General features: G+C 37.3%; 1 protein-coding gene across 1 annotated transcript in view; it reads left to right on the top strand.

Annotated features, from left to right (window-relative positions):
- The first annotated feature begins 1365 nt into the window (after nt 1-1365).
- spn-E (spindle E) overlaps nt 1366-20577 on the top strand; it is a 36554-nt gene continuing 17342 nt past the window's right edge. The window contains exons 1-11 of the mRNA XM_034978193.2: nt 1366-1729; nt 2248-2469; nt 3875-4096; nt 4743-4818; nt 5762-6054; nt 7684-7898; nt 8747-8925; nt 10346-10509; nt 11323-11490; nt 11906-12068; nt 13243-13370. Of these exons, the coding sequence (XP_034834084.1) occupies nt 1517-1729; nt 2248-2469; nt 3875-4096; nt 4743-4818; nt 5762-6054; nt 7684-7898; nt 8747-8925; nt 10346-10509; nt 11323-11490; nt 11906-12068; nt 13243-13370 (2043 nt within the window). The 5' untranslated portion in view covers nt 1366-1516. The remainder of the gene's footprint in view (nt 1730-2247; nt 2470-3874; nt 4097-4742; nt 4819-5761; nt 6055-7683; nt 7899-8746; nt 8926-10345; nt 10510-11322; nt 11491-11905; nt 12069-13242; nt 13371-20577) is intronic.

Consider the following 20577-nt stretch of genomic DNA (forward strand, 5'->3'; position numbering starts at 1 on the left):
AGAAATGAATATAGAATTGTACCATCTTTGCCTGAAAAAAATTTGTGAGAACTGACCACATACCGTTGCATAAATCAATGAGTATTACTACCAGCTTCTGTTTATGACTTTGTCTGCGAGGACTTTAGAATTGGTGCATACCGCATAATATACCATCTCTGTTGCTAATTAACCTAATCCAAATTGTTTCTTTAATTGTGATGTGGTAACAAACATCCAAAATTACATTTTATCTAAATATATAAAAGGGAAAAGTGACTGACTGATCTATCAACGCACAGCTCAAACTACTGGACGGATCGGACTGAAATTTGGCATGCAGGTAGCTATTATGACGTAGGCATCCGCTAAAGGATTTTTGAAAATTCAACCCCTAAAGGGGTGAAAGAGGGGTTTGAAATTTGTGTAGTCCAAGAGGGGTTTGAAATTTGTGTACTCCACGCGGACGAAGTCGCGAGCATAAGCTAGTTTATAATATAAATAATGAAGAGCAACATTTAATGAAGCTTTTATTAGACCAAAGGTCAGATACAGAAGGAGACGTACTCAAGACAGCAAATATAGTGTGAAGCTACCTTACTATGAAGCCCTAACCACCAGTAGCTTAACCGATGGACTCAAGTTTTTAATATATCAAACGTTTCATAACACTGTTAAAACTCCTCTTTTCGTGAGGAAATCTGCATCAGTTTTTAGCATAGACACGAAGGCGACGAAGACTAATAATTAGTCTTTGCTTTAAATAATAATTTATAAGTTGATTACTTACGAGTTTTACCGTATCTCGGCACACAACAAAATAACCTCTCTCACAAGCAGCTATAGTCCAAATCGTTAGGCAGATCAGTGTCCAGGGGTTTGCGCGTAAGTCCAGTGAGAAAAACGAAGCCGTCGGAGTCCAGGGAGCAAGCAAAATCGTAGAATTTATCATAAAAACACAAACAGAACACATTCACGGATCACAAAAGGAAACAAAATCACAGAACACAGACTAATAACATCTGAAGTTCACCGAAGAAATAATTCTCCGAAGTAGCGCCATCTACTGCAAAGTGACGAACTATTTTTCACGAAGAAAAAAGATTTGTATGGGCTGTTAGGACACTGCTTTACACAGATTAGCCAATGTCAGGTTTGTTATTTATTAAAGTTTAAAGTTAGGGAAACAATCCTTTTCCAAATTGAATTTACAAATTAATAAAATCAAAGCACGAAAATTTCACGTCCGCCAAGTCCTAGGTAGGATTATATTTGCGGCTCACCTTACGCCCACAGAGTACATTGAATATCTTACGCCTGTCGCCTGCCCTTGTTTGTTTCGACCCACAGAGTGTATTCTGTGCACAGAGTACTTCATATATTTACAAAGTACTCTGTGGAGTACTTTTTACATTTTGGAATGTTTTGGACCCTACGTTTGGACCACAGGGTTTTGTATATTGTATAGTTAAATGTCGTTGAAAAGATATTTTCTGTTTGTATTTTAATGCCGCTTTTTCCATAATACGCCAAAATAATGGATGAAGTACGTGCATTCTTTAATACTCCTAACGCTCCGGCTGCCCAAGTTCATAAACTTCGGGGTCCACTCACTGGCGGGCAACGTATTACAAAAAATGATTCTATAAACGCGTTAAATAGATGTGAAAAACATCGCCAATCGGTTTTGGTAAGCGGCACCGATTATGCGCGTGAAATTAAGGCAAGGGAAACCGCAATTTATCTTAGGGTAAGTATACCTACCTATTACTTTTTATTCATGGCCATGTGATGGCCGTTGTTTTTCATAAACATTACTCGGTCCAGTTAACTTGAATTCGGTATTATAAACAGACAATCCCGGGATCCCGGGATTCCGGGATAGCCCCGGGAAAAATCCTTGTAAGGAAAAATCGCAAAAATTATGAGCAAATTGCGTTTTAAGATTTCTAACTGACTGACTGAAATAGGGCAGGGAAAGTAGGTACTAGGACGCTAATCAAGCTCACAAAGCGGGCGCGGCCAGGTGCGGAGAAACGGAAAGCAGGGCCGTATTCCAACAAGGTGCCACGTTAACTCAACCAAGTTGTACTTTCATAGTTGTTGAACTACTGAAATGCTTACTTCTCAAATTGGTAAAAGTATAGTCATCCAGTACTTGCGCACGGGGGTGGGAGTGGGGTAGGGGAGGGAGGGAGGGTTTTTTTTTCTTGAGACAGTATGTTGACGAGTTCAGTTGTTAAAACATTTTTTTCTGGTAAATTCTAGAATGATAGGGAACGGTCAAACTTTGAGTGTTACAACTCTGGAGGATTGAACTCTGGATGTTTGGACTCATTGGAACATTTAACATCATGGGGTTCCTCAGCACAGAATATGCTGAATGAAGAGAAGTTGACAGAAGAAGCAATGAATGAGGTGTACAGCAAATACTCCTTTCAGATGAGGGAAGACACTAAAGGCCTTGCAATTAATGCTTATCGTGATGAAGTAAGTAACAAAATGTGTTTTATAAATAACCTGTTTCTATGGAACAACAGAAATGTCAATTTCAGATACTTTTTATTTTAGATGATTTCCTTCCTCTTCCTTTTTATTTCTATAACAACAGACAATATATTATGTGTTTTTTTTCCTATAACAAACACCATTTTCAGGATCACTTTTCAACTTCTCTATGCTCTTCTTGGCACCAGTATCTATCTCAAGTAAATTGAAATAAGCACTACCACACTAAAGCAAAAACACAAATATGAAATAAATTATCAGTACCCTTATTTCAGTACCCTTATTATAAATGCGAAATTGTGTTTGTTTGTTGGTTTGTCCTTTAATCACGTCGCAACGGATTGACGTGATTTTTTGCATGGGTATAGATAAAGACCTGGAGAATAACATAGGCTACTTTTTATGCCAGAAAATCAAAAAGTTCCCACTGGATTTTTAAAAACCTAATTCCACGCGGACGAAGTCGCGGGCATCAGCTAGTTCTTAATAAATGTATTAGAAACTTGGTGAAAAATTGTGACGGGCACATTTGTTAGGTTTGACCAAAACAATTATTCCATGTTCCAAATGTTAGCTTGTTTTATTAAGACAAATTGCACACATTTTTCTGTAACAACCTTTCTTTTTGCTGTCATAAGATTTTTTCACATGTGTAAGCTGTGTGTAGACATATTTTTTCCCCCCTCTCATTTATCTGTAATCAGTTGGGGAGTAAGATTATTTGTTCTTAATTAGTCATTAAAAACGAAGGAGCCATAGCTCCAAAGTCCATCAGACATTGAGCATGTTTTTGTTGTTTGTTTTAATCTTTTTAGTCTTGGGCCTTGGGGCAACTAGGAGAGACTTTGGTGGGTTTGGTTGCTTGGCAAGATGAATTTTGTGTTTTTAGAGTGTGTGGACATATAACTTTTCTATGTATTTTGTGACAGATGCGACATGCGAACATGCTTTGCTATAATAATAATCATCATCATGATCAACTCATCGCCGGCTCACTACTGAGCATGGGTTTCCTCTCAGAATGAGAAGGGTTCAGGCGACGTCCGCTGGGTCAGACGTGTTCTGGAGTAGAGACCGCGTATCAACAAGCGCAGTGTCGACCTCCAACCCGCTGGACTGACGACCTTAAGAAGGTAGCGGGAAGTGGGTGGATGAGGAAGGCGGAGAATCGTATGTGATGGCGCGCTCTTGGCAAGGCCTATGTCCAACTATGGACGCAAACAAACTGATCGATTGATTGATATATATCACTGTTCCCTTTCAACAGTACTAATACATTCTTTAAGAGCTGATACCCCAAATATACCAGAGTTCAAAAATTTTGTAAATAGGCTGATGAAATATGATGGATAAACCCTGCCTGCCTTATCTTGCCATCTATTTTCAGATATTGAATAGAATCAAGGCTTTTCCAGTGGTTATAATTGAAGGGCCTACAGGCTGTGGTAAGACAACTCAAGTACCTCAGTGGATTCTAGACGACGCATACAACAGCAGAAAGCCGTGTAAGATTATTGTCACACAACCTAGGAAAATAGCAGCTATATCTATAGCAAGGCGAGTTGCTCAGGAAAGGGGATGGGACGTTGGTGGACTTGTGGGCTATCAGGTGTGGACTACATTTTTTATTTAAAAGAACATTAGCCATGTTTATCATGACTAATATTATAGTCTTGTCTAGATATTAGTACAATTGGGGTAAACAATATTAATTAAACAATATCGTTAGTATGGCTACAATTCCGGGATTATGATCCTACATTTTGTACAAATGATTGTTTTTATAATTTTTTCGTTGTTGCATGGTGTGGGTGACAAGCAAGAATTTGATATGACTGGAGATTGGTTAACATTTAATTGAATTAGTATATATCGATTAACGATTATCAGCACCTAGTATTAGGCATCGATTTAAAACGGAAATGATATTCGAAAGATTCAGCAGAATAATAAATTGTCATTCCAGGCTTTGATTAAAATGGCTTGACAGTTTTTACTTCGATTATTGAGTGACACTGGGGCCAATTCTCTTGCACACAATTTCTAAACTAAACTAAATTAACAGGTCTAAATCTAGTGCTATCCTTTTCCGCAAACAACACTATGAAAGGGATAGCAATATATTTAGACGTGCCATTTTAGTTTAGTTTAGAGATTGTGTACAACGGAATTAGCCACAATGGCTATTTGTTTAAGATTTGTGGATTTGGTACTTAATTAAAAAAATTGTTATTTATTTGCTTTGCTACTTTTAGATTGGACTTGAGAATAGAACAACAAGTGACACAAGGATTCATTATGTGACCACAGGAGTGTTGTTACAAAAGCTAGGTAAGTTGTTCCATCTTCCATACTTCTTTAGCTTTCCATTTTGTCTAACCCTTGCAGTGTTCAATTTCAATTTGTTTAATTAATATGTTCCCAGTATCCAAGTGTATCCCGGTTTGTCAATGTCACATGGACAAACTGGCATGTATGACACTTTGAGTTATATTATTACGCTATCTCTCTCTACTCACGGAAAGAAGTTAGTATATGGCTCTCTCTGTTATGTAACCCCATACAAATGACAGAGACGAAAATCTCAAACATGTTTTCAAAAACATTCGAAATTCAATTCAACAAAACGTTTTCAAAAACAGTCGCGTTGATTTAGATTTTTAAAAATCCCGTGGGAACTCTTTGATTTCCCGGAATAAAAATTAGCCTATGTCACTCTCCAGGTCTTTAACTATACGCATGCAAATCACGTCGATCCGTTGCTCTGTTGCGACGTGATTGAAGGACAAACCAATACACCAACAAACCAACAAACAAACACTTTCACATTTATAATAATATGGGTACTGATTACGTAACAGAGCGAGCCATAATAGTTCGCGACAGGTTGAAATGGCCCCACACACCCCCCCGCGCTAACCCGGTGCGGGCGAGCGCAGGTGACGCGATGGTGTGCGAGGCGTCTCCCCGTCTCATACCCCGATTCCCATCTGAACCTGTCGCGGAATATACTAACTTCTTTTCGTGGATATTGTATAAAAATAAAATAAAAATCTTTTTGATTCAAATAGACTTTTACAAGTACTTTCGAATAGTCGGATGCATCTACCACTGGTTCGGAGTGCCTTTCCTACCGAGAAAAACCAGCAAGAAACTCGGCGGTTGCGGTATAGTAACTGTATTCAGGGTTACGTTTTGATATATAGGACACATGCCTAGCTTTGTCACAATATGATCACGGAGCACCATTTAAAGACGTAGTTTCTTGTTTTAGTGATGGCAAAGAATATGAATGAATACACACACATAATACTCGACGAAGTTCACGAGCGTGGACAAGAGATGGATTTCTTAATGCTTGTTGTCAAGAAATTCCTTTACACAGTATCACCCTTGGTCAGAGTAATTCTGATGTCTGCTACGTTCAACTGCGAGACCTTTGCCAACTACTTCTTGATTCCAATGGCGGACACGAGACAGCAGGCATCGTTTCTAAAAATTACAGTTAACGAACCAACATTCTCTGTGAAGACATTCTATTTGGACGACTTGCAAAAATATTTTGGAGTGAGTATTAATAATATTTTTTTGTTTAATGATAAAACCCCAATACAATGGAGTCTTATAACTAAAATAAAATAAATGACAATATTAAAAAAAATATTAAAATATCAGCTTCAGTAAAACTAACTAAAAATGTTGATATAGGTATGTACATGATTTCTTTTTAGGGTTCCGTAGCCGAATGGCAGAAAACGGAAACCTTATAGATTCGTCATGTCTGTCTGTCTGTCTGTCCGTCCGTATGTCACAGCCACTTTTTTCCGAAACTATAAGAGCTATACTGTTGAACCTTGGTAAGTAGATGTATTCTGTGAACCGCATTAAAATTCTTACACAATAATAGAAAAAAAACAATAAATTTTGGGGTTCGCCGTACTCAGACCTGAAACTCAAAAAAATTTTTTTATCAAACCCATACGTGTGGGGTTTCTATGGATAGGCCTTCAAAAATGATATTGAGGTTTCTAATATCATTTTTTTCTAAACTGAACAGTTTGCGCGAGAGACACTTCCAAAGTGGTAAAATGTCCCCCCCCCCCCCCCTTTAACTTCTAAAATAAGAGAATGATAAAACTAAAAAAAATATATGATGTACATTACCATGCAAACTTCCACCGAAAATTGGTTTGAACGAGATCTAGTAAGTAGTTTTTGATTTATCGTGCAAAATGTCGATAAAATACGATTGTAATACGGAACCCTCAGTGCGCGAGTCTGATTCGCACATTGCTGGTTTTTTTCATATATTTTTGTGCTCACTACGCTGACATAATAGGTCTATAAGAAGAACTAATATATCATTAAAATAAGCTTTTAAAAGACCTCATGCGACCTATTTGATGAATTAGAACTCAAGAAATAAGCAAAAATCTATAACGGTTGGCAGTCTGGATGGATAGGGCTGGCAGTTCGGTATTTTAGAAACGAGGAACACATATTAGTTGTAGGTATGAGATGACTACGTGATTAGCAATAGTAAAGTTAGCAATTCATTTGTTGGTAATTCTATACGTTTTTAAAATAATAAGCTTCCAGAAGATATGTTGCTGATGTCTCTCAACAAGTTCAAACTTCATAAAACGTAAACTTATTGAAAAATCCTATTACAATGTAAAGTATTGTTTAAATGATAAGAAAGCTTGGGAATGAGTTGCTTAACAGCTTTATGATAGTTCTAATAAGTATAAGTGATTTTGGAAAGTGGTGATAATAAAAAATACCCGGCTGAGTTTGTTGTGGGCTCTTCTCAGACCTGGGCGCATTTGGAACCATCGTAGCTTTAGTTTTAAGTTCGCGTAAAATTATCACCACTATATTTTTCAAATCCAACAACCGGCAATCAAAAAGTGTAACTTATTACCTACTAGCTGATGCCCAAGACTTCGTCCGCGTGGAATTAGGTTTTTAAAAATCCCGTGGGAACTCTTTGATTTTCCGGGATAAAAAGTAGCACTCTCCAGGTCTTTATCCATGCAAAAAATCACGTCAATCCGTTGCACCGTTGCGACGTTGAAGGACAAACCAACAAACCAATAAACCAACAAACAAACACACTTTCGCATTTATAATAAGGGTACTGATTTTGAATAAATTATTTGATTTGATTTCTTCAAATCACTTGATATCCCCCAGGTTAATGAGAAAGCAACACCAAAGGGAAATGAAGCAGCAATCCTACCAGAAATGTACCACCTCGTTATAAATCTGATCGAAGCTTTTGAGAAAATTGACAAAACAGAAGAGTATACAGATAGATCTGAAGCAGACCTTCCTTCTGTTCTCATATTCCTACCAGGGATATTTGAAATTGAGGAGCTCTATGCATGCCTCATGGATAACAATTTGAGGTAAGTTTGCCTCTATCAACTTCAATCTATATGTATGTATAATAAACTGTAACTGGACGATTTCTCTACATTAAGTATATTTTGGATTAATCGGAGGAAGCATTATCCATACTAATATTATAAATGCGAAAGTGTGTCTGTCTGTCTGCTAGCTTTTCACGGCCGAACCGTTCAACCGATTTTGATGAAATTTGGTACAGATATAGCTTGCATCCCGGGGAAGGACATAGGCTAATTTTTATCCTGGAAAATTAAAAAATTCCTACGGGATTTCAAAAACTTAAATTCACGCGGACGAAGTCGCGGGTATCATCTAGTTGTTTATAAAGAGCCAAATCAGTTTTTTTTTTAATTTTGTCTTTCTGGCTGTGCACACTTGAAACGAACTACTTAAGGTGGCTCGATTTCCATACTAATTTATATTTCAATTTATGGGGCATCTAGGGCATAATTTCATGCTGAAATCACATCCATTGCCATTTATTTAGATCTTTATTTGCGATAAAATATATTTATCTGAAATAAACAATAGATTAATAGCTAAATGAGATCGAAATTTTTACTAATTTTTTTCAATGTAGGAGTGGACGGCGACAGTGTCGTACGCTATAATGTCCGTTTAGTAGTGTGCGTTTCCGCTGCTTGTATGTACTTAGATGCGGCGTTGCCAGTTCGCTGTTAGTAACTGTTGCCGCTCCTCCTGGCACGTTTTTCGTTTGACACAAAATTAAAACCTTTAGTTTTCGATGCGTCCCGGTCAGGCACTAAGAGCCAGCGCGTGCCAGACCGTGCAACGCCGCTTCTAAGTATACGTAAGTTACGGCTTTTTTATTTTGAATTTATTTTAGGATAAAAGTAGCCGGCGCGGAATGCGCTACATACCAATGGTGGGTACTGCCGTTGCATTCTACCATTACCGCCGATGAACAAGTACGGGTCTTCAAGCGAGCTCCTCCCGGACACCGCAAAATTATTCTCGCTACTAACATAGCTGAGAGCTCCATCACTGTACCTGATGTTAAATATGGTAAGTGAATTTTGTTGACAAGCGAGTATATAGTCCATACAAAATGAATTCTCACGCGCCATTATACTATATATAGCTCAATTACCACTCACTCACTGATTGACATAATTGTTCTCCTAGAAAGAGATAGAAAATGATATAATAATGTATGGGAGATATGTTCAGAAGTGGGATTCGAGTAGGGAAAAATTATGACATTTCAGAAAAACAAGATGGCGGCCGACCTGACTTTTGTAACTTTTTTGTTTTCCAACCGATTTTGTTTAAACTTGCAGCACTTGTAGATGTTAGTAAACGATTTTTAGAAAATGTAAAAAAAATTGGAAAAACAAGATGGCGGCCGAGATTTTCAAAAAATTCCCTCCTGTAAAATTTTGTATGAAACTTTTTTTTTTTCACTTATGGTTTCATATAGAAGACCAAGATTTCTTTAGGGCAACATATGGAGGGAGCTGATGATTGAGGATTTCGGAGACGGGTGAAGGGCACGCTCGAGGTATTGAAGATAGGTGGGAGGTGCTCGACCAAATGTCATTCGAAACCTCATCCAATTGCCAAAAACTTGATTTTTTTTTTAAAATTCCGAAAAAAAGATGGCCGCCATACAAATTTCATCGGCGTCCATCTCGGAGGGTATGAAAGATGGAAGAATGGTTTCTTGGCAAGAGATGATCAGGATCCGAAGGTCTACTCGATGGGTGGAAAAAAAATTCAAAATGGCGGAATTTATTTTTTCATACAAAATTTAAAACTTTTTTTAAATTGTTCAAAATGGCCATTATAGACCTCGAGAGCTGCTTTAGCAGCTCGAGCAGCGAGCAAAATACTAGTTTTATATATATGTGTCAACTTTCATGTCAAAACTATGTAAGTGAAGTTTTAGTATACGCAAAAACCGAAACAACTATAAAATTTGAAACATTTTTAATGAAAATTTACAAAGTTATAAGCTTGTTGTGTTGAGTCGTTGTCCTCGCAAAACATGGTCATCCCAAGCAAGCGGCTGTGACCAAACGGGAGGGCTGGCGTCGATATTGCGCGCTCCCGCTTGCGTGGCTAGGTGTTTCTTATTCAACTAGGTGTTCAAACTTCCAGGATTTTAAAATATTTTTTGGTCAAAATATAACCTGTATGAAAAATGTTTGCAATCGATTTTGTTACTTATTCTGAACAAACTACTTTCAGGTTTTGCGTATATTAAAACTAACGTCGTATATCAAGAATTGTGGAACCGGCAGGTTTCGAACCTGCGTCTCCCCTGGATATCGCGCCAGGAGCGCCTTTGACCATTAGGCCACGGTTAACTTACTGCCAGTGCCGAAATATATTAAAATTGTTTTTTAGTAAATTTAAAGGATATAATATTAAATTATTATAATATATTATTTTAGTAAATATAATTATTATTGTTTTCCAACAGTCATTGACTTCTGTCTAATGAAAGTATTGGTCGCGGACCAGCACACCAACTTTACGTCTCTGCAACTGAAATGGGCGTCTAAAACCAACTGCGAGCAACGGGCCGGACGCGCCGGCCGCGTGCGCGACGGCAGAGTATATAGACTCGTCAACAACAAGGCATACGTGAGTTCATTTGTACAATCAGTACCCTTATTATAAATGCGAAAGTGTGTTTGTTTGTTGGTTTGTCCTTCAATCGCATGGGTATATATGAAGACCTGGAGAGTGACATAGGCTACTTTATATCCCGAAAAATCAAAGAGTTCCCACAGGATATTTAAAAAACCTAATTCCACGCGGACGAAGTCGCAGGCATCAGCTAGTACAATAATAATAATATTGTTACAAATACCTACAACTCTCAAAGCTTCAAGTACCTAAGTATTTGGGTTCGAGACAAGTACTTTCTAAGGTCTATAGCACATTCCTTCACGGTCAAGGCCTGTTATGGAACAAGCTTCTCTCGCAAATTCATCGTGCTGAACCCCTTAATAAATTTAAAATTGACGTCAAAGATCAGTACCTATCTCTGCTATCATCAGTAACAACATAGTTTATTATTTAAATCTATAAGTATATATATCCTCAAATCAACCGAACCTTCGTGGGCGGAAAGGCACTATAAAATGAACTACGAGATAGAATTTAATTCCGTGGAAGTCTGGCATCTAATTAATTTGGGGTAAAATCGAACTACAGGTGGTGGTCACCCTGTTTCCTATACAAATAACTCCCCTGATGTATAAAAATGACAACGTCAGAATTCCACTGAATTAAAAATCAGAGTAGGATGTAAAAAAATAACTTATAGTCCGCGACAGGTTGAGAGGGCAATCGGGGTATGAGGCGGCGGTTCCCTACCCGATTGCCAGCTCGACCTGTAGCATACTATAGATGAAGTCGTGGACATCATCTAGTTCCAAATGATTGTTACAGCAAGACCTGCTGCAAGAATGCGAGCCAGAAATTCTTCGGTGTCCCCTAGAGCGCTTGGTACTTATAGCCAAAATGCTGGACATGGGCCAGCCCAGCGACATCCTGGCACTAGCTATGAACCCTCCAGATATATCCAATGTACAACGCACCATACTTGTGCTGAAGGAGGCAAGTACCTATTGATGAAAATAGACACAATTTATGATATTATTTTATTAAGTGTTTTAAATTAGAACGCCATCTTCTTGTAGTATATAACTTCTACCACTGATAAGAGTCAAAAATTTTCAAATCCACCAAACTTCAAACCCCCTGGTTGACTGGGCTCAATGAGGGTTTCTAATAAAGTGCCAATGTGCTTTGTACGCGTGGACTACACAAATTTCAAACCCCTATTTTACCCCCTTAGGGGTTGAATTTTCAAATATCCTTTCTTAGCGGACGTCTACGTTATAATGGCTATCTATCTGCATACCAAATTTCAGCCCGGTTCGTCCAGTAGTTTGAGCTGTGCGTTGATAGATCAGTCAGTCAGTCCGCTTTGTATATATAGATGAGAATTTAAAAAATACATTTTTTGTAGGCGGGAGCATTAAAAAAGACGCTCTATGGCGAATGGAGTGATTCAGACGGCGATATCACGTACTTGGGGCGTATAATGGCCAAGCTTCCGCTCGACGTCAAAGTCTCCAAGCTTATTATGCTAGGATACATATTTGGATGCTTGGAAGAGAGTATTATAATGGGTGAGAATCTGACAGATATTGGAGATCTGTTTCCGCTTCTCAGCGAGATACCAAGATACCTACATTGTAAAAAACCGAACGAGCGTGAGTTGATAGATTGAAGGGAGTCCCCTGTGCCGTACAATGTTTGTATGCACAAAATAGTTGCCATGGTATTTTTTAGGTTTTAGGACTTCTAATAGAATTTCCTGTAATAAGTAAAGAACTATTTTATGTATTTGTAGTTTCGGAGGTAAGGGGAGGAGAACGGTAAACAACAAAATTCGTAACGTAGACAACGAAAATGAATTTAACAAAATGTTAAAAAAAAATTATTAGAAAAGTGCTACTATGCCATAAATGATTTTATAAACGACGCAAATAAAAATATGGGTCTCCCTACTAAGGTCTACTTTTCAGACCAAATTGCGACACCCAAACTGGGTGTCCATAATTTATCCATCAACCTTGTACCGTGTATAGTATATGGAATTGCAATAAATTGAAATTAAAATGGTTTATTTATATTCATTTTCTTAAATTATTTACATAATTTGAAATCACCTCTCAGAAGTGACTCCCATATTCAAAATTCATTTATTTTACGTTACACGTACGTGTTTGGGTCTCAGAAGTTCATATGTGCCTTTCAACTTAATCGGTCCAGTAGATTAGGAACAAATTTGCTGTGATAGATGGACAGACAGACAGACACGAGTGTTTCTCTAATGGTTCCGTTTTTTATTCGGACGTACGAAAGCCTTAAAGCACTGTGTTTAGGACCTGTCAATTTAGTTTAGTTTGAGATTATGTACCATTATAGTATATTTCTGAGATTAGTACAAACGACTCAGCACCGTGTTGGACTTTGAAGGTCACAGTATACGTAACGTTTTTTCTACGAGGCACAAGAAAAAACACTAACTACCTAGAACAGGGACGGGACGTATCGTCTCGTTTATTTTGTCGCAATATTTTTATATGCAACGATGTCAAGAAAAGAACGAGACGAGTCACGAGAAAAACCCACGTTACGTATGCAGCGCCCTTAATTTATAATAATATACTGAGGTTGAGATTTTACTTTGAGAATCCTCCGTTTTATTAACTTAGTATTGGGGAATATATATGGGGAAATATTTTCAAAACTTCTTCCAGCAAAGCCTGATCCATTAATTATATTTGATTTGTACAGCTGCTGGTATGTCCGTGAAGAATGTATTCAGTAGTCCCTTCAGAGAACGCCTCAACGCTTACAACTCCAAACTGACTTGGGCCGATGGTTCTACAAGTGACTGCATTGCTATACTCAATGTTTACAAGGTAATTTTATCGCTACTTTGAATGAATCTATATCAATATTGGCATCGATTCCTTTGTCTTTCTCTGAATTAAATTTGGAGTGTATGCATCCTTTTCTTTTTAACAATGCTAAAAAGGAATGGAACATGACTTTCACATTTAAAGACTCTAAATTTTAGTGCACAAAACAAATTTAAACAGTAGGTTCGTGACTGCACGCTTAAATCGAGCGTTTTACCATCTAAAAAATTAAATTTAAAACTGTCAAACAGCGTCTGTCCTTTTCATATTACATTAGTAAGAAGAGGATACGAATACTCTAAAATTAGGTTGTGCTCAGAATCGGTTCAACTGTAAATGTTAAATAGGATGATAGATAAATAGATGGGTACACTACCAGTGGCGTGCAGGTCATAGAGGCATGAATGCACTGCTTACCCCAGTTGTAATAGCTCAATGCATATTTTTCATTATGAGCTGCCAGTAACAGGTTCCTACCTAACTAATACTTACCCTGGCTTCAAACCCTGTGCACGCCACTGTACACTACCCATCTATTTATCTATCATCCTATTACCTTTTCAAGGCTAAAGCATTCAACTGATGTTGATAAAATTTAATAAGCTTAGCTTATATTTTTGATATGGTATGTTCGAGCGATTTATTTAATAAAGTACACTTACAACATACATGTTCTACGTTTACTAAAGTAACATTGTTTTATGCGCTGATACGTATATCAATAACAAGTGTACACATGATTCATATATGAAAACGCCATGAAAACTTAATCTTATGGTGGTGGATAGTTTTTCAAATATTCAAATAATTTATTTCAAATAACTTGAGATTACAGTAGCTGTAGGAGGTTGGAGCCTTCTTTTAGGAGTAGGCGAACTACTCCTGTGTCAGAAGACACCGCTCTTCCTTAAGGTGACGCTGGATGCACGTCCGAACTGCTCGGCCCACGTGGGTAACCTGTATGCTATTTCACCTAACATTGTGATAGAAAGAAATAGACTCAGTGATGAGCAGTGTAGCGAGTGCATGCGCTCACACTAGCGTCCGGATATATTGATGATGGCACACAGATAGTTGGACAGATGTCACCGATGAATTTTTGTAAATATATGATTTATGAAGGAACTACTTATTTCAATTATTATTGTATAAGATTTTATGGAAGAGCGGGGTCGCCTGCCACGAGTACTCGTAGCAATACTAAAACAGTTACTGGGATGGTCCCAATTACTACGCACTATGTGAAATTGTTTTACCTACTGAAACAAATATTTTTTAAATTTTTTTTGAATGATAATGATTACCTACTTATCTTTTGATGAATACTATAAAATCTCACTTACATACATACCTATTAGGTAACTACTGCCTCAGCGTGTATAAACAACTCGTATATATTATAGAAATCCATACTTCTATGAAGTGTCTGTCTGTAATTTCGAAATAACTACCGCAAGCTCATAATATTGTTATTTGAACTGTACCATAACAGCTGAATCAAACGTTTTTAAAAACTGTCTGTCTGTCTGTCTGTTTGAACGGGCTAATCTTCGGAACGGCAGAACCTATTTTGACGGGACTTTTACAGACAAGTAGAGGATTAACAAAGGATACTTTTTTAACCGACTTTTAAAAAAGGAGTTGTGTTTTTCTACCTATGTACACAGAAATCTCCGAGATTTCTGAACCGATTTGCGTATTTTTTTTAATTGATAAAGAAACTTTGCAACATTGTCCTATATAAAATGTCATTTTATATAGGACACACAGGATTTCAACTCCTCAATCCTGATGCTGCAGGGGACATGACCACCAAAACTTATGGGATTTTGAAACTGTCGGTTATAAATTGATATTGGAGGTAGGTACCTATATCTACCAAGTAAAGACTTTATCATTGAACTCGAAGACCCACTTCTCGACCCTGATGCTGTACCTAAGGAATTGCATTGCTAAATCGTGGTGATCCCACGGAATTTTAAATGAATCATCGCCCACGCCCGTTCGGTACCCTCATTCCGCACATTGTTTTGATTAGTCAGTCCACCAATCACAACAAAGCATTCTCCCCTGTCCCCCGCCAACATTTTACGATTTTCATGTAAAACCTTGTATATGCGTACTCTAGGAGTTGAATTCTCTGTGCTGGCGGATTACCTATTAGGAACACATGATTACACATTCGTTTGTCTGTGAAAATAACTTTTGTTGCCTACACTTATCTATTAGTAGCGACTAAAAACTATATATACTATCTACTTGTGTATACAAAAGTCAAAATAAATTCCACTTTGATCTCAAAAATGAAAATTTTATTTTTATAAGTAGGAAGTAGGTACAATTCAATTTCCCTCTAAAAGCCCACTACACACATAAACACAATATGTATCATTTTCTGTTTCAACAGTCACATTAGATGTATCATTCGACGCAGAACTATTGAAGCTCTCCATTTCATTTCTGGAATTAATAAACATACAATCAACATAATTATATTGTGAGTATTATCTATATAGAATGTATGCAAAAAACATAGCATAACAACTTACAAGTATGGTATGGTAGACCTTTCAATATTTAGTACAGAATTGAATGTTGCAGCATCATGTTGGATTTCAGTGGTACGTATATTGGGCATATTCATTTTATTTTCCTTGTTTTCTTCTAAAAGGAATGTCTAGAGTCACTAAAATACAACATAATTCAGCATTGACAAATCTGACAACAAATAGTAAATCTCTATATCATATAAAAATTAATCGCTGAATGTGTTGCTGATCGCAAATCTCGAGAACAGCTGCACCGATTTCGCTAATTCTTTTTGATAATATTCCTTGAAGTACGGGGATGGTTCTTATGGAGAGAATTTTTTTAAAAAAGTCCTGAAAAAGAATCGACTGTAGGCGGTGCGAAGTTCGTCGGGGCAGCTAGTAACATAATAATTATATTATCCTAATCCTAATCTAAATATTTAAAAGAAAAAGGTGACTGACTGACTGACTGACTGACTGACTGACTGACTGACTGACTGACTGACTGACTGACTGACTGACTGACTGACTGACTGATCTATCAACGCACAGCTCAAAATACTGGACGGATCGTGCTGAAATTTGGCATGCAGATAGCTATTATGACGCAGGCATCCACTAAGAAGGGATTTTCGAAAATTCAACTCTGGAGGGGGTGAAATAGGGGTTCGAAATTTTGTGTAGCCCACGCGGACGAAGTCGCGAGCATAAGCTAGTCTATAATATAAAAATGAATCACTAAATTTCATCGCAAATCTCGAGAACAGCTGAACCGATTTCGCTAATTCTTTTTTTAAATTAGGTATTCCTTGAAGTACGAGGATGGTTCTTACCGAGAGAAAAATTTAAAAAATTTGAATCGACTGTTAGGCCGTAGGCGGAACGAAGTTCGCCAGGGCAGCTAGTGGAATTATAAATGTGAAAGTGTAGATGTTTGGATGTTTGTTACTCAATCACGCAAAAAAGGCTGAACGGATTTGAGTGAAATTTAGAATTCTTAACTGGATTAACACATAGGCTACTTTTTATCCCGGAAAATCAAAGAGTTCCCGCGGGATTTTGAAAAATGTGAAATCCACGCGGACGAAGTCGCGGGCATTAGCTAGTATCTAAATAATATCAACTTACAAACACAGTGTCAAATTTTCAGAAGCTGGCTCTAAATGGTACGGTGTGATAGCATCATAATCTAATTCAATTCGATTTTTTGCTTTGTCGTTTCCTTGTCAAAGAAAATCCTGTGATCCACTAAAATAGAAGTATAATATATAAGTATTTATTAAAAATAAATAAATGTCATCATCAAATTCACCATCCTGGAGAACCTTGAAAACGACACTCGCGTCTATTTTTTATAAAAAGTGCTGGCCCGCCATCTTAGATTAAAAAATTAATGTCATTATCAAAACCAGCATCCTGGAAACCCTGAAAACGACACCCATTTCTATTTTTTGTGAAAAGTGCATGTCTGCTATTTTGGATTTGAAAATAAATGTCATTATCAAATTCAGCATCCCGGAAAAGTACATATTCAGTCAAATAAAATTCCCCTCGAGTCACATTGTTATTCACGTCGGGTGTGACTCACAGGAATAACCCCGAAAAAGTAATGGCATTATCATCACAAGATAATATTATGGTTTGGAAAGATTCTGATGAATTTTAATAGATCTCCTCTTTGCAAGGGATTTGCTTTTGCGAGTCTAAACCGTTTCTTTTTCCTCTTCCGCCAATCCATTTTTGTTTCTGTTACATGAAAACTCAAGTATATAATTAAATTGTCTAAGCACACAATATGACCTACATACTTATATTTGTAACTAGATGATACACGCGACTTCGTCCGCGAGGATATAGTGGTTTTTTAATCCCGCGAGAACTCTTTCAAAAGCGATCACTATTTCAAATTTCAGCCAAATCCGTCTTGTACTTTTTGCGTGAAAGGGTAACAAACCTATACACACACACACGCAGATACAAAATTTCGCCTTTATAATATAAGTGTGATTTGACAACCCTGACTTTCGGAATTCGGATAAGTCCAAATTATATTTTATTACTAGTTGATGCCCGCAACTTCGTCCGCGTGGAATTAGGTTTTTAAAAATCCCGTGGGAACTCTTTGATTTTCCGGGATAAAAAGTAGCCTATGTGTTAATTTAGGGTATACCCTAAATTAACACTTTTATCTATCTCCATTCCCAATTTCATCCAAAACCGTTCAGCCGTTTTTGTGTGATTGAGTAACAAACATCCAAACATCCACACACACACACATCACTACACCTATTATAAATGTGAAAGTGTGTTTGTTTGTTGGTTCGTTGGTTTGTCCTTCAATCACGTCGCAACAGAGCAACGGATCGAAGTGATTTTTTGCATGGGTATGGTTGACCTGGAGAGTGACATAGGCTACTTTTTATCCCGGAAAATCAAAGAGTTTCCACGGGATTTTAAAAAATCTAATTCCACGCGTACGAAGTCGCGGGCATCACCTCATCATCATCATGATCAACCCATCGCCGGCTCACTACAGAGCAGGGGTCTCCTCTCAGAGTGAGAAGGGTTTTGGCCATAGTCTACCACGCTGGCCATGTGCGGATTGGTAGAATTCACACACCTTTGAGAACATTATGGAGAACTCGGCATGCAGGTTTCCTCACGATGTTTTCCTTTACCGTTAAAGCAAGTGATATTTAATTAATTAAAACGCGTATAACTCCGAAAAGTTAGAGGTGCGTGCCCGGGATCGAACCCCCCGACCTCCGTTTAGAAGGCGGACGTCCTAACCACTAGGCTATCATAGCTTCACCTAGTTTATAATATTAGTAGGATATATGTAAACTACTACCACCAGCTGTCGATACGATGCATTCTAAAATAAATCGACCGACCGACCGACAGACCGACCGGCCAAGTACGAGTCAGACTCGCGCCCCGAGGTTTCCGTACTACAATAGTAAAATGTTTATCTCTAAATCTCTGTTTAGAGATAAGCATTTACAATGTAACTTAATGTATTACTACTATGTAACTAGAATTTCGGTACATATAAAAATGAATCGCTAAATGTGTTGCTGATCGCAAATCTCGAGAACAGCTGAACCGATTTCGCTAATTCTTTTTTTATAATATTCCTTGAAGTACGAATATGGTTCTTACGGAGAGAAAATTTTTAAAAAATTCCTGAAAAAGAATCGACTGTTAGGCGGTACGAAGTTCGCCGGGGCAGCTAGTGAAAAATAAAAATAAATAAATAGGTAAATAGTATTTTTTGACATTTTGCATGATAAATCAAAAACTATTTAGTATGCACTAGATGATGCCCGCAACTTCGTCCGCGTGGATTTAGGTTTTTTAAAAATCCCGTGGGAACTTTGATTTTCCGGGATCAAAAGTCAAAGTCAAATGATTTGTTCAAAATAGGTAATAAATTACTCTTTTCGATTGTCAGTTGTTGGATTTGTAAAATATAGTGGTGATATATAATTATTTCGCAAACGCTACGAGGGTTCCAAACGTGCCCAAGACTGAGAAGAGCCCACAGCTAACTCAGCCGGGTATTCTTTTTATTATCACCACTTTACAAAATCATAAATTAAACTTATTAGAACTATCACAAAGCCGAGCAACTCATTCCCAAGCTTGCTTATCATTTAAATAATCCTTTACAATGTAATAGGATTTTTTAATTAGTTTACGTTTTATGAAAACTTTGAACTTATGACAGTCACTTTGAACTTATGACAGTCACTTTTTTTTTAAATTTATTTATGTTTTTATATACGTACAATAAATTTTCAAAAATATATTGACTATGCACTGTCATAATTTTAACTTCTCTAAATTTAGTTCGCAGCGACTCTCGTGGTCCCATACTATATATGGCTCGAACAGCCCTTTTCTGCAGCACAAAAATAGAATTTATATCAGCAGCATTACCCCATAATAATTCCGTGGTGCCACCTGAATCAGGGTTTCTACTGAAAACCAGCGCTGTATGTTTTTGTACTTGTGCAAGACAATATGCATTTATGCTGAGTAGGGACCTTTTTTTTTGGGTTGTGCCACACATGACATACTTTATTCCGGCGCTTCTTCTACTTGAGGTTTTTTGACTTTATTACTCAAGTATAAGAGGCGCTGGGATAACCTAACCAGTTGGTAACTGGTAATGTGTGGTACAGCTTTAAAAAATAAACGTTTTTCTTTTCTTTCTTTTTCTTTTCTAATAATATGCCATATGACATAATGCTGTGAAAGTAACTAAAATATACTAGTCTCGCCGTTTCTATGTCTGTCAACTGGCGAATCTTTTTTACCGCATATGCAGCAGAACTGTCTGTTCGATAAGTTATTTATATGAGAGCCCCATTGAAGTTTCGCATCTAACGTTATTTCCAGAAAAATAGCGGTATCCACTAAATCTTATTTATCATAAAAGTAGCCTATGTCCTTCCCCGGGATGCAAGCTATTTTTGTACCAAATTTCATCAAAATTGGTTAAATGGATGAGCTGTGAAAAGCTAGCAGACAAACAGACGGACAGATAGACAGATACACTTTCGCATTTATAATATTAGTATGGATAAAAATAAATAAAATCGGTTTTTGATGTACAAGTAAGGTCCTTTTATATGATATCACACTTGGTTTACTAATCTTACTTGAAAGTT

Source organism: Maniola hyperantus, chromosome 18, assembly GCF_902806685.2.
Source record: "Maniola hyperantus chromosome 18, iAphHyp1.2, whole genome shotgun sequence".
Lineage (NCBI taxonomy): Eukaryota > Metazoa > Arthropoda > Insecta > Lepidoptera > Nymphalidae > Maniola > Maniola hyperantus.